Source organism: Neomonachus schauinslandi, chromosome 11 (genome assembly GCF_002201575.2).
Source record: "Neomonachus schauinslandi chromosome 11, ASM220157v2, whole genome shotgun sequence".
In the NCBI taxonomy this organism is placed as follows: domain Eukaryota; kingdom Metazoa; phylum Chordata; class Mammalia; order Carnivora; family Phocidae; genus Neomonachus; species Neomonachus schauinslandi.
In genome coordinates this window covers 95,434,711-95,448,759 of record NC_058413.1, presented here as the reverse complement: position 1 = coordinate 95,448,759, position 14,049 = coordinate 95,434,711, and the positions used below count along the sequence as shown (strand labels likewise).

General features: G+C 56.6%; 1 protein-coding gene across 1 annotated transcript in view; it reads right to left on the bottom strand.

Annotated features, from left to right (window-relative positions):
- Window positions 1-5,755: 5,755 nt before the first annotated feature.
- Window positions 5,756-14,049, bottom strand: part of NECTIN1 (nectin cell adhesion molecule 1) — a 63,551-nt gene continuing 55,257 nt past the window's right edge. The window contains exon 6 of the mRNA XM_044919199.1: window positions 5,756-10,044. Within this exon, the coding sequence (XP_044775134.1) occupies window positions 9,497-10,044 (548 nt within the window). The 3' untranslated portion in view covers window positions 5,756-9,496. The remainder of the gene's footprint in view (window positions 10,045-14,049) is intronic.

Genomic DNA, 14,049 nt, shown 5'->3' with positions numbered 1-14,049 from the left:
TCATCTACCCATCCAACTCATCCATCCTCATCCATCCATCCACTCATCTACCCATCCACTCATCCATTCTCATCCACCCACCCATCCATCCACACACCCATCACCTATCCACCTATACTTCCATCCACTCATCCACCCATCCACCCAGAAATTTAACCACCAGAATTGAGCCCATGCCACCAGGTGTTCTGCATCACTACCATTATTGCTGTCAGTTGGGTTGGCTGTAGCCACCATGTAAGAGCGAATAGGCCAGGTTCAGGGAGGACATGCAGATAATCCCCCCACCCTCCGTCTCCCATCCTCTGCTGGTCAGATCAGTTCCAGGGAACAGTATTTTATCCCTGGTCCTCAGAATGAGAGGGAGCTGGTAATGTGTTGTTGTTCTTCCAGACAGCTGGAGCATCAGGGACTTTTTTTTTTTTAAAGAGTTTTTAAGAGCAGTTTCAGGTTCACAGCAAAATTGAGTGGAAGGTATAGATATTTCCCATATACCCCGTGACCCCATTATGCACAGCCTACCCTTCTACCAAAATCCTGCACCAGAGTGGTACATTTGTTACAGTCCATTTTGTTACAATCAACAAACTTCTGTTGATACATTATGACCACTCGAAGTCCATAGGTAGAGGGGGATTGGGGGAAGGGTGAAATAGGTGATGGGGATTAAGGAGTGCACTTGTCATGATGAGCACCGGGTGATGTATGGAAGTGTTGAATCACTATATTGTACACCTGAAACTAATATCACACTCTGTTAAGTAACTGGAATTAAAAGGAAAACTTAAAAAAAGAGAAAAAAGCCAAAGTCTATAGGTAACTGGGATTTTTGATGTGGCTTTGAGAGCTTGCTCTGTGCTGGGCATTGTGATAATGCTTTTCCATAACTACTGGTCCACTGAGCCAAGCCTTGAACCCAGGTTTACCTGACTCTCAAGTTCAGGCTCCTAACGGAAGTGCTGCTAAGTGGCCTGGTAATTAGAGTAGAGGAATAGATATATTCATGAGGTTTGGCCAGGACTAACCATCTCCAAATATTTGAAGGACTGTCCTAGGAAGGTCAAGGAATTACCTAGACCAGTGGGTGAAACTTAGTGGAGGGAAATTTTATCTGAATAGAGGAGTTGCCCTATGATGGTAGGGCTTAACTCGAGAGGTAGTGAGCTGCCCGTCATCAGAGGTACCTGGGATACTTGAGGGAAAGCTCTGTCTTGAGGGAGGTTGGGCCATTCCATCTGCAAGGTCTCTTGACTCTCACTTTGATTAAGTTCAATTTGGCTCAACCATTATTGGGTTCCCAGTGTGTGCCTGCCCTGGGCTAGGTGCTGGGGATGAAGTAGACCTGCTCCTGGCCTTCAAGGGGCTTACAGCATAGTGGGGAAGGCAGCTTGTGTGGTTCTAGTCCTTGCTGACTCTTTTTGGCCATGGAGGCTCTCTCGGGGCTGAGGGTCCTGGGAACATTGCACAAGGGAAAGGCGCTGGCCACTAAGTGAGGGGAGAGGGGGTAGGAGTTCAGGCTGAGGGGACCCTAGTGTGTGGTCTCTGAGTCAGCCATCCCCTAAGGCCTGCTCCCTGTGGAATAGAATACCCTCCTCAGAGAAGACCTCTAGGGCTCCTTGGGGCTGGTCCTCAGACAGAGGGCTCTCCGGGCACAGGCCTGCCATCCTCCCCTCTGCCTCTCCCAGCAGGTCCCCCTTCATCTAAGAAGACTGTTACTGGCCTTCATAAAAAAAAAAAAAAAAGCACACCCACTTCCTCCAAGGTGGTAACACTATGGAGCTAGAGTCTCCATTCAAGGAGGGCCCGTTGGACCCCCTGCCCAGGCTTTTAACTCAGAATCCCGCTTTGCCTTCTGGCGTGTCCTCAGATACCAGGTGCCCAGGAATAGTCTACAAGCAGAGAGCCCGCCTCATGCAGACTACAGGTGCGGCTCCATCCTTGCTCCCTACGGGCCTCCCCTGCCGTCACTAGCCGCCAGGGCCCAGGTGTCGGAGCTGAGGGTGATGGCAACGATAAAGGTGATTGATGATAATCCCAATAAACAGCAGGTGTGGCGCCCCAGCTCTTATGTGCTTAACCCATCAAATCACCCACCTAGCCACCCCTCCAGTCCTATCTCAGGCCCTGCTTCTTCCTCATTGACACCTGGGATGACCTCTGCCTCCACACCGTTAGCTTCTCCTGGGCAGCTTGTTGAGAATGTACGCAAAGGCTCTGACTCTGTTAATGTGGGTGGGGCCTGGATATTTTATGTTTTTAAGTCCCAAGACTGAGGCGTGTGTGTCCAGGGTTCAGTTCTCTGACTCAATGGAGCCTGTGATGTGTGTTGATGATGCCCTGGAGCTGGTTCTCCAACAAGGCTATTCCTGAGCCCTTCCTAGAGGAGCTCAAAATGAGCCTGGATGCACCAGGCCCGAGGGGCTGGCCGGCTCACATGAGGCCCCAGGCAGTGGAGTGTGTGTGCTGCGGGGGGTGTGGTTGGCAGAGGGGAGGGAAGAGGGCAGTGCCTCAGCTTCTCATCTGGGCGTTGATGGTGTGCCGGTAGAGTGGGATTGGCCTGGCTCTGCCATCCAGGCTGTAAACCAGGGGAGAAAATAGGGCTTGGGGGCCACTGAAGTCAGTACCAAGGTAGAGCCCAAGGATTGCTTCCCCCGAAGTGTCTGGCCATGGGGGCAGGGCAGAAGAGCCTCCAGGAGCCGGGTCTCCCCTCCAGCTTTCACAGAAGCCTTTCCTCCTGCACCTTTCCCTCTGACCCACCCACCTCCCCTTCTTCAAAAGCATGGCAGATACCACCTATGATAATAGACATTTATAATAAGAAGCATGTGTTTGGTCTTTGTCCTGGTTCCTGGCACAGAGCTCCTAAAACCCTTGGAATTTCCTAAGTGATAAGCGCCACAAAGGTGGCTTGATACTCATAAGAAATCCTTTCAACCACACCTGGGTTTAAGTTAATGAAGTTTGGAAAACACCTAAGAATGGGGGCTGGCTGCCAGGGGAACCAGCCGTGTGATTAGAAGGTTGGAACTTTCCGCCCCACCTCTGACCTCCAGGGAGAATCAAGGGGCTGAAGATTGAGTTCAGTTATCAGTGGCCAATAATTTAGTCAATCACGCCTGTGTCCTGAGCCCTATGTGGCTCTTCTAGGAGTTATAGTGGCCTCAGGACACAGGTGATCTACTGAGTTAACTGGTTTCCTAAGTTCTGTGAGCCACTCTAGCAAATTAATCGAACCCAAGGAACCTCTGATTTCTAGTTCATGGGTCGGAAGCCCAGGTGACAAGCTGGACGTGACCCTAGCGTTTGGGGTGGGGGACAGTCTTTTGGGACTGAGCCCCTAGCCCGTGGGATCTGATGCTCCCTCCAGGTCGACAGTGTTCGGATTGAGTTTATTGCTTGGTGGCGTGGCAGAAAATGCACATTGGAAGTGGTGTCAGAATCCTACCATCTTTTCTGCTCAACACCAAAAGTGGTTCCCACAAACCCAGTTTATAACCCACGGGGGTTCACACTGCCCCATGGGTGAATCGGAACTGGTGTCGGGTCTGGCATTCTCCAGAGTTAGGCTGGTGCCGCCCCCTTCTCTGGTTTCCCCCACTCCTCCTGCTCAAGACCTGGCTCTGGCCCCCTGAGCATGTTCAGCGCGTGCGTTCTGATGGTCTGGTCGCCAAGCCTTAGCTTCCTCTCCTGGCTTCAGTTCTCATTGGGCTGAATGAGCATGTTGGACTAGAATGATCTCTTTTAGAACAACTAATATAAGACGCTAAATTCTCAAGTTAGCCTGGGATACTCTTAAACACTCCTGGTCTGGAGAACTCCTACACATCTTTCAGGCCCAGGGGAAATGTCACAAGCCTTTCAGACCTTCCCAAGCAAAATTAGCCATTCCTGTTCTGTGCTCCCATAGGGCTTTACACACAGCTCTGCTTCAACCTGTGGCTAGCAGGCCCTGGCTGTTTTGGAATTTGGGACCCCTGGAGCCTCGGAATTCTTTGAAAGCAAGGACTCTGGGCGGGACCATCACAGGAGCTCAGGAGTGGCCTGGCCCAGGGTGGCCAAATGAATGAATGAATGAATGTGTGAGTAAAAAAAATATGAATCCCTCAGTTCATCAAGTTTATTCTCTTTACCATCTGCAATCAGAGTGGTCAAGGTCAGGAGGAAGGGAGAGAGGCATCCATGGTATCCACAAAGGAGCTCTGGTTGCCCAGCTATCTTAGTCCCGGGCCCACAGCTGAGGGAGGGCAGTGGTGGGCACACCCCAGGGGGACCTTAGCCACAGAGGTGGGTCCTATCCCCAGGCCACCCAGCGTTTGGTCCTCTGCCGTGCTGAGGGTGGGGATGTGGGGACAGGGCTGAGGGTTGAGGTTTGGGCAGAAGGAGCCTAACGAGCAAAGTTCTTCCGGAGTCTAGCTCAACTAGCAACTAGAGAGCGAGCTGTGCCCTGGACTCCTGGGACCCTGGGGGAAGGGGCTAGATCTGGCTTCTCTGGCCCGGAGAGTCTGTGCCTGGGACTAATTGGCTGGCCCTCCTTCCGCTGCCGGGGAAAGTCTTGGCTAATTTGCTGGAACACTCTAGTTAAATGCCAATTAGGATGTTCTGTCCACTGCTCTCTTCCAATATATTAATAATGTAATTAAGCATTTATTGCCTGCGCAAATTAAAATTTAACTTAAACGGACAGCTCGGAAAACTGAGGAAGTGACCACTTAACCAACCAATTTGCATCTCATTCGAGACTCAGCATCTAAACAGTCTAGGGTGCTGGTCTGGCCTCCCAGCGAGGGGCCCAGCCAGCTACCAACAGCTGCTGGCTTCTTCTCCACGCCTGATTCCCTGATTCTGCCTGCCCTGGCCTCCCCACCCCACCGGATCCTAGGTGTGGAGGATGGGCTTCACCCCAGATGAGCAGGAGGGCTTTCTGCTAAGTGGCCACCTTGGCCTCCAGCATCCCTCCCCCCTTTCCTCAGGGGCATATGGTGTAGATTTCAGTGAAAGGAGATGCTACTGGTGGTAACGACCGATTTGTCCTGCATTCCAGCTCAGGAGATGGGAAGCAGATGGTGCTGGAGTTTGGGGGTGGGGGGAGGTGACCAAGGAAGGAGGAGCCCTTCCCTGCAACCAGCCCCCCGCGCCCCCCCCCCCTCCGAGAGATCACTGGGAGAGAGCTGGTAGGGGACAGGTCCTGGCCGTCTGCTTGAAACAGAAGATGAAAGGATCAAGCTCCCCATCTCGCCCCTGTCCCCAGTGTGTCTGACACAACAGGTGTGACACTGTTCATTTTCCCCTCCAAACAACCGCAGGAGGGGACTCGGCAGGAAGGAGCGGACAGTAGGGAGTGGGTGAGAAGGGGGAAATGGAAGCAGCCTGAGCTGTGCTCCGCAGCGGGGCAGGAAGGCAGGGGCTCGGGCCAGCTGGCGGGGGCGGGGGGCTGCCCCAGCCAGGGTCCCCAAGGCCTCCCCGCCTGTGCCCGCCGCTGCTGCCCACCGTGTTCCTGTGCGTGGGCGAGGCTTCGGGGCAGCTTGTGAGCTGGGGTGAGGTCTCAGGCAGGCCCCTCGCCCTGGGGCCGGGCTCCTGCAGGGCTCTCCGTCCTCGCTGTCCCAGAGCCACCCCGGGGGGGGGGGGGGAGCGCGCCGGCTGGAGGCTCCTTGCCCTTCCCCACTGTGCCGGCCGGTCTCCAGCCTGACCCTGTCCCCACGCCCACGACGTGGCCACCGCCGGGAGGCAAGGAGTGAGCGACACAGGCAGCCAGGGTTGTTTTAAACACTTTATTTATAAAAAAGTACATTTTTTTTCCTCAGTACATTTTTCAACCCATCATTTTTTTTATACAAGTAAAAGGGGGTGATGCAAACACCCCCCGGGTCAGAACCAGGAGAACCTGCTGGGCCGTCCCTGGGACCAAAGACGAAACCGTGACGAAGAAACCGAAGCTTCGCAAGGTAGCGTGGCGCACTCAGAGGTGAGGGGCGGCAGCTTCTCCTGGATTTTGTTACCGTTTTATACAAAGAGAGGAAACCACTGTTTTCCAGCCCAGAATCCTGTTCCTCACAGCAGGAGTCGGAAGAGCAGTAGCACCTGGAGCAGGGGCGCCTCTGGCCTTCCAGTGGGACAGTAGCAGCGAGAGGCCCCAGGGGCCCTCTCAGGGCCTGCTCCCCCGGGCACCCGAGGCCAGAGCAGGGCTCTCTGTGGGCGCGGAGGCCTGGGAGGGTCCCGCCTGCTCCTTGGTGGGCACGGGCTCCTGGTGGAGAGGTCCGTCTGGGGCCCTGGAGGCCTGCGCGCACCCTCCTCCTCCCGGGCCTCATCCACCTAACACGGTTCCCGATTCCTCTGCTTGGAGGATGGCAGAAAAAATTATTGCACCAGTGGCTTGGGCACGTGGGAGGGGGCTGGCAGAGGGGGCACACGCCCGGGGAAACGAGGCCCCCGTGAGTCTCTCTACTGGCCTGAGCACTGGGAATTCACCTCTCCCCGCGGGGCTTTCAGCAGGACCAGCCCAGCCCCCTGCCGAGGCTGCGCGTGCACACCTGCGCGTGCACCGGGGCATCTGTGCTTGGGTCTGTTGGAGGGGCGTGTGCCCTGCGAGCGCGTGGACTGGGCCTGCGTGGCTGCGTGTGCCTGCTCGTGATCACCGATCCCACGCTGCTGCTTTTCAGCTCCTTCTGATGGAAGGGGACTCAGACGGTTTGTTTACACGTTAGAACAATATCAAAATCTTAAAGAAAGAGGGGGGTCAGGGGAGGGGGGGCAAGAACAGGGAGGGTAACAAGAGGCAGGGTGACAACTGGGGGATGCCTTGGCACAAAGAATACCAAGTTTATTTCATTTCCAGCAAAGGCAGAAGCTCAGCTCAGGCTGGGGGCATGAAGGAGAAGTGGAACATCCTCATCTACTCTGTTGGGCCACACCTCCCCTTTGCCAGTGGGCTACGGGGGGGCCCAGCAGCAGGGCCCACCTTCCCGCAGACTTGGGGCATGGAAAACCCCACCTTCCCAGGCCTGAGTGCGGACCCCTGCCTGCCTCATGCCTACCTTCGGCCCCCGACTAGCAAGTGCCCCACTGGGTGTGCTGCAGGGTTCTCGGACAGGCAGGAGCCTCCCCCGTGGCCCATGCATGTGGCATGGGTCCCAGTTTGTGCTTTGCTTGGGGGAAGGGTATGGAGGTGTCTTAAGGGGGACTCAGTGCTTTGGCTGGGCCCAGGGGCCCTCCTAAGTACATCATATAATGAGGAATAGGGGGTGGCAGTGTAAGATAAGGGGGACACAGGAGGAAGAGTTCTTTCAGTTTCATGGTTTCAAGAAGACAGAGAATGCCTCTCTCAGGTAGGCCCCTGGGATTTCCTCCTGCCTGGGGGCCAGGAGACCAAACAGAAGGGCCAGAGTGCTGTGAGGTGGGATGGGGCAGTGATGTAACATGGAAAAGGTCCTCTGCCCTGGGGGGACACTAATACTGCTAGGAGAAGCAGCCCAGCTCCTCTGCCCCCCTCTGCCCTGTGGCTAGAAAGACCCCAGAATGTTCTTCCCCAACTCCACCCCATCCAGCATCCACAATGCCAAGAGAGGAGAGCTGCCCCAGGGCTGGCATGGCTTCAGACTTCTGCTACGTGGCTACTGGGCAGCCAGGGCTGGGGCGAGGGCAGTGGGGGCTGGGTGAGGGTGGCCCAGCTGGTGGGCCCAGGGTCGCCAGGGCAGAGACAGTGCTGGCCGGGGGTTCAATAGCAGCACCAGGGAGGGGAGGGGGGGTGGCTGGGGGCTGGGGCTCCCTTGGGAAGCCTATGGCGGGTAGGTCGGTGCCCGTGGGGCACAGAGTGGTCTGCTTCCCTTCCCCCCCAACACTTGCCATCCCACAGAGCCCCTGACAGCCTGGGCTGAGTTAACTGGAACCCTAATGGGCAGGCATGAGCCTGCCTCTCCCATCCCAGGGTCTTTCCTATCTAGAGTGCTAGGAGGACCAGGGTGGGCAGATGGAGGAACTGAGGCACTTTGAGCTGGGGGGGACGGAGAGGGCTGGGAGGGGCCTTTCCCCCACTGTACAGACAGGAAGCCCTCGTCCTGGGTGACTGATGGGAATCCAGAGCCCCATTCAAGGAGGGAATCTGTAACTCAAAGGGAAAGCTTTCCCAAGGACCCCCCACTCCCTCCGCCTCCCAGAATGGAGACCAGGTGTAGCTGAGCCAGGAGTGGAGAGTGGCGAGCAAGAGCTTCTGAATCAGGATTCCTGGCTACCCCACTGCCCCTGTACTTCCTGGCAAGCCCAGAACATCTGCATTGGCCTTGGGGGGTGGGGTACCAGCTGCACTCTTCAGCATCTGTGTTTGCAAAACTTCTACCGTAGACTCCCTTCCCCATTGCTCTCCATGGTGGTACTCGGTCACCTCTGACACCTGGACATCCTAGGGACCCCAGCCCTGACTCCCCAGGAGAATCGAGCTAGCACTTGACAGATAAGGGAGAAGTCTGAGAAACTCCCCTGCCGAAAGCAGCATTTTAGGGCCAGCCTGAGCTCCTAGGATAGAGGCTCCAGGGGGCCCTGGTCTCAGCTGTCCCCGGAAACTTCTGAAGGTGTCCCCATCCTCAGCTGGGAGGGGAAGAGGTGGAACAGAGGGGTGGGCCCCGGCGGTGTCCAGCCTGCAAGGGCATGTGACCCCAGGGGCACGAGGGGTGGACATGAGCGGTGAGTGTGCATGTAGGTGTCTGCATCATGTGTTGGTAGAGGCGTATGGGAAGCGTGGGCCAGAGTCCACCCGGAGCCCCACTGTGTGGGGAGCAGATAGGGGTCAAGAGGAGAGACACACCAGAGCTGGGCCAACTTCACTCTCCGTTGGCCAATGAGGAAAAAAAATGTAAAACCAACCTCACCGGGAAAACACACTGCCCTAGGCCCTGGGTGGGGACCTCAACTCGATTCACGTAACAAGACTACCCTGGGTGCTTTGGAGAAGCATCTCCCTGCCTCTCGGGTGCAATGGCTGTCTAGACCGGGGGTCCGAGCTCCTGGCTGCTCGTGGCAGGGAGGACTGGGCTCCCTCTCCCTGGGAAAAGAGGAGCAGCATCTGGGGGTGGGGTGGGGTGGGGCTTCTCCCCCGGGAGCCCGCTCAGCCCTCCACCCGCAGTGGAAAGGACACAAAGAGATTCCAGTGTTGGGAGGTGGGGGAGGGCTGGCTCCCCAAGCCCTGGAGGGGTGCCAGGTCCACAAGACGAGAACAGGGCTCCCCGCACAGAGGGCAGGCGGAGGGCCACAGGAAGAAAGGTGCAGCAACACCAAAGCCACAGTGAACACGACAGCACGGGGAGGGCCGGGGCCGGGGAGGAGATCAACACCAAGCCAGGTCGCAGCTGCCCTGGGCTGCCCGCTCCCCAGGAGTGTGGGGCTGGCTTTGGGCGGCTGGGTGAGTCTCTGTGGAGCTCCTGGAGGAGTGGGCACGGGGACAGGCAGGGGGCGTGCGGGTGGGGGCTGGGGAGAAAGGGGCGCAGACAGAGGCTCTGGAGGGAGGCGGCTACACGTACCACTCCTTCTTGGAAATGAAAGACCCGTCGTTCTGAGAAACCATGTTCTCGGCCAAGTCCAGCTGCTCGGGGTCATACTGGTAGCCCAGAGTCCGGTCCCCGTAGCCGTCCTGACGGGCCTCCGCCTCATCCACGGTGAAGTAGGGCCGCTTGGCGTCCTCGTCGTATTTGGGGTGGGGGCCGCCCACCTTGCGCTCGCCCCCTCCGCCGCCCTCCTCCTCCTCCTCTTCCTCGTAGCTGCTCCCACCCAGGGGGCCGGGCTTCTTCTCATCGTCCGAGTCGTCCGGGTACTGCAGGTTCTGGGCCATGGGCGGGTGGTGCTGGGGGATGCCCGCCTTGCTGTAGCCGTTGCCGTACACGTGCTTCTTGGTGCTGTAGTCGCCCTTGAAGGTGTGCCGGCGTCGGCGCAGGGCCACCACGATCCCTCCGACCACGATCACCACCAGCAGGATGCTCCCCGCCACGCCCCCAATGATGGCCGTGGGCACCGGCCCTGCGCGCCGCCCGTGTTCGGGAGGAGACGGGGTGTAGGGGAATTCTGGGGGAGGAAAAGACATGGAGGGGGACAGTGTCAGTGTCTGCTCCCGAGGGGGACTCGGCAGCGGTGGCAGGGACGGAGGGAGGGAGGCAGGGGATGGAAAGGCCAGGAAGCGGGCCCAAGGCCTAAGGGCAGCTCCGGTTCCGCAGGCTCATCGGCGCCCCACCCCTCCGGGGGCCCCCACCCCTCTGGGAGCCACCAACCCTCCAGGAGCCCAATGCACCACGGTGTTGTGGGCGGAGTGAGAGGAGAGGCAGAGAGTGCTGGAGCCCCAGAGCCTCCATGCTGGCTTTCTCCTTGGCTGTGTTGCCAGCCAGCCCACCCCCGACCCAATGTCCCCTAGCTGCCAGTCACCGTCCCGGCACCCCATGATATAAGTGTGCTATTCCTTTCAATGCATGACGGCACGAGGCTTAGAGAGGTCGCACAACCTGCCTGAGGCCACCAGCCAATGAGGCAACATCGGTTCTTTTGCAGGGAGAGCCTGTGGTAACCCTGTGCCGGACACCTGCAGGTCACTGGGTGCCCCACGTCTGATCTCACCTGCTCCCCCGGGCACAGGGAAGAGGACGGGCTCCCAGGCTAGTCCCAGTGATGCCCTGGGAGTGCCAGAAACCAGGGCTGTGGCTCTTGGCTGCGGTCTGGCCCCGGAGGGCAAGGTGGGTGCCAAGGGTGCTGGCAGGCTGGGCTAGGAGCGGAAGATGCTCGGCACGGCTGTGCAGGAAGGAGGCACGAGCGCACGTGAGTACATGGCCACGATGACGCGAACACACAGGGGAGCTCGTGCTGGGGCGCACCCTGGCCATCGTGGCCAGCCCGCATGCCTGTGCCGATGTGCTGAATGTTTGTGTGCAAACGTGCACCCTGATGACAGGGTGGAAACCAGGAGGCAGGAAAGGTGGAGGAAAGAGAAAGGAAGCGGGCGGGCGGGCAGGCAGGCTGGGTGAGGGAGCGCCTGCGCTCTGGTCAGTGCTGCCCCTACCCTCTCCTTACAGGGCCTTCCTTGCCAGAGGCCAGACTGGGGGGAGGTGAGGCGGAGGGAGGCGGTTCCCAGCACCACCACAGGGTGGCACCGGAGACCATGGCTGGCCACGGTCAGGAGGTGCTGGTGGGCTGGTTCAGGGCGAGCCTGCGAGGGCTGCCCGGCTGCTCTAGGTGCTCTTCTCTCAGGCCCAGGTGAAGGTGTAGGGTTTGGCATTTATCTTTCTGGTCTCTGGGAATCGGTTCCTGCCAGCTTGATCCCTTGAATGAGCATCACCCACTCCAAGGGAATTCTGCTCCTCCTGTGAGCCCGTTCCCTCCTCCCGAGTGGAAGCCAGCCCCTGTGTGGGAGTGGGTGGGGTCCTGCCCGCAGCAGGCAGGAGCAGGGCAGAGGCTCGAGAAGAGGAAAGGACTCCTGGGAGTCCAGGCTGGACAGGCTAATGAAAACACAGAGGCCCAGAGAAGGGGAGGCGATGTGCCTGCAGTCACATGGCTGAGCAGGGACCACCCAGATGCTCCTGTTCCTGGCCTCTCCACATGCAGGAAGGAGTTGGCAGGGAGAAGCACAGCCACTTGTCACAACTGTGTCCTCAGTGCAGGTCACCGAGTGACTGCCCAATAAATATTTACTGAGTATTTGTCCTCACTGCCTGCTTCAACAGTTTCCCTGGAACCTCAAGCTTCTCCTGCTTCACCAGGTCCCATCTGTTCATTGCCTTTAAAAGGGCTGCACACCTGCTCGCCATGAAGTGGGAGCTGCTTCCACAAGGCGTGCCCCAAAGGCAGCTATCAGGAACCTAGCCTCCTCTGTACTTTCACCCTGCCTGCTACCTCCTCAGTTCTCACTCTAGATCTGAGTGCTCTCTCTTCTCTAACCTGCCTCTCACTTCACCCATCCACCCACCCATCTACTGATCTATCCATCCACCAATCCATCCATCCACCATCCATCTACCTATCCACCATCCACCCACTCACCAAGCCACCCACCCATCCCTCCACCTATCTATCCATCCATCCACCTACCCAATTAACAAACATTTATGGAGCATCTATTTTGCTAGTCACAGGATACAAGAAACTCAGAGCCTATCTAGGGAACCAAATGACACCCTTAGGGACAAAGCCGCATGCAGACAATCAAGGGCACTGGCAGAGAAGTGCCTCAGGAGTGCAGGGGAGGGAGAACACTGTGGCCTGGAGTTAGCAAAGGCTTCTTGGAAAAGAATTCTTGAAGAATGGCGAGGACTTGGAGAGGCCAAGAGAGTAAGAAAGGCATCCACATGGAGGGACCTACCTTTCCTTTCAAATCTTTCCATCAAATCTTGTTGACTCTTCCTATTCAATATTTTATCACTTCATGCCAGGTTTTACGGTAGTAGAGTCCTGAATCTCCTACCTCCATTTGGTCTCTGTCCTCTTTTAGTCACTCTGTCCAGAGTCACCAGGTTAATTTCCACTGTGTAGACACTACCATTCCCTTTCTCGAAGAGTAGCAACGATGTCCCCAGTGCCCGCTGGACCGTGCCAGTCTGGGCTCCAGAACTCTCATCATGCCACTTGATCTTGGCTTTGGCTAGCTCGCCATCCTCGCTGTCCATGTTGATTCTTTACTGCAAGCCTTTGCTGGTGCTGTTGGCCCTTCCAGGAATGCCCTTCCTCATTCCCTTGTGCCCATTTCTGTTCTTTCAAGTTTTCAAATGGCTACAATTCTTTTTTTTTTTTTTTTTGTAGGAACGAGGAGAGGGGTTGGGGAAGTGGCAGCCTCATGATAATCTGGGACTGTTTCTATTCAGGTGTGTTACAGTTGTGTGCAGTCTAAGTTCCGTTATATTTATTTTTATGCTTTCTGTGACAGCAGAGACCCAATGAAAAAATAAAGCTCTCCAACATTTTACTGGACTAGACCGAATTTTTTGGGCCCCACTAATCACAGTATGGTAGAGTCTGCTGTATTACCTGTTTCATGAGAGCGACTTAGGTCCCAAATTAGTCTGTAAATCGAATTCAGAGTAAATCTAGAACCTGACCACTTTCTACCGTTGCTCTGTCCCTAATCCAAGCCACCATCACCTGTCACCTGCATTAATGTTTTTAAAGATTTTGTTTATTTGAGAGAAGAGAGAGAGAGAGAAAGAGAGAGAGATTGAGAGAACGTGTGGGAGGAGGGGCAGAGGGAGAAGCAGACTCCCCGCTGAGCAGGGAGCCAGATGCGGGGCTCGATCCCAGGACCCTGGGATCATGACCTGAGCCGAAGGCAGACGCTTAACGACTGAGCCGCCCAGGCGCCCGTCACCTGCATTATTGCAACAGCTGTCTAACTGGCTTCCCTGATTCTACATTTTCCTTCTAGAGATGATTTTGAACACAACAGCCACAGAGAGCCTGTTAAATCTAGAGTTTAAAATCGCCTACGTGACCTGTGCCTCTGCTCCCCACCTCTGATACCATCCCTTGCTTTCCTCCTGGTTCATTCTTCTCCAGGCTTCCTCAGGGCCTTTGCACAGGCCGCCCTGCACCCCGGCAGACTCTTCCCCTAGGTGTCCCATGGCCACCCCCTCACCTCTGTCAAGGCCTGGCTCAAGCTTCTCACCGAGATCCCCTTCTCGCCAAGGCCTTCCTTCCCCGACTGCCCTATTTCAAAGCGCGGCTCACGAACCCCGCCCCAGCCCTTGTGACCCCTTGATCCTGCTCTTCTTTGCTCCATGTCACTTTCAAAATGACCACGTGATTCTTCTGATGTATTTCCTCTGTCGTCTGCTGTGTGTCCTTCTGTACTAAAACCCTCACTCCAGAGGGACAGGGACTTTGGCTCATTGATGTATTCCCAAGCACCTCGCCTGCCTGGCAGGTGGCCAGAGTTCAGGAATATTTGTTGAATGAATCCTGTCAAGGCGAGTGTCTTTCCCCTCTAGGTCCTTCTGTTTCACTTTCTTCCCCCCAAGCCCGAAGGAGGTTTACTCTTCCCTGGGGACCTTGGTTATTTTAGCTGCTCTGTGTCCAGGTCTGCCTAGAGGTAGAAGA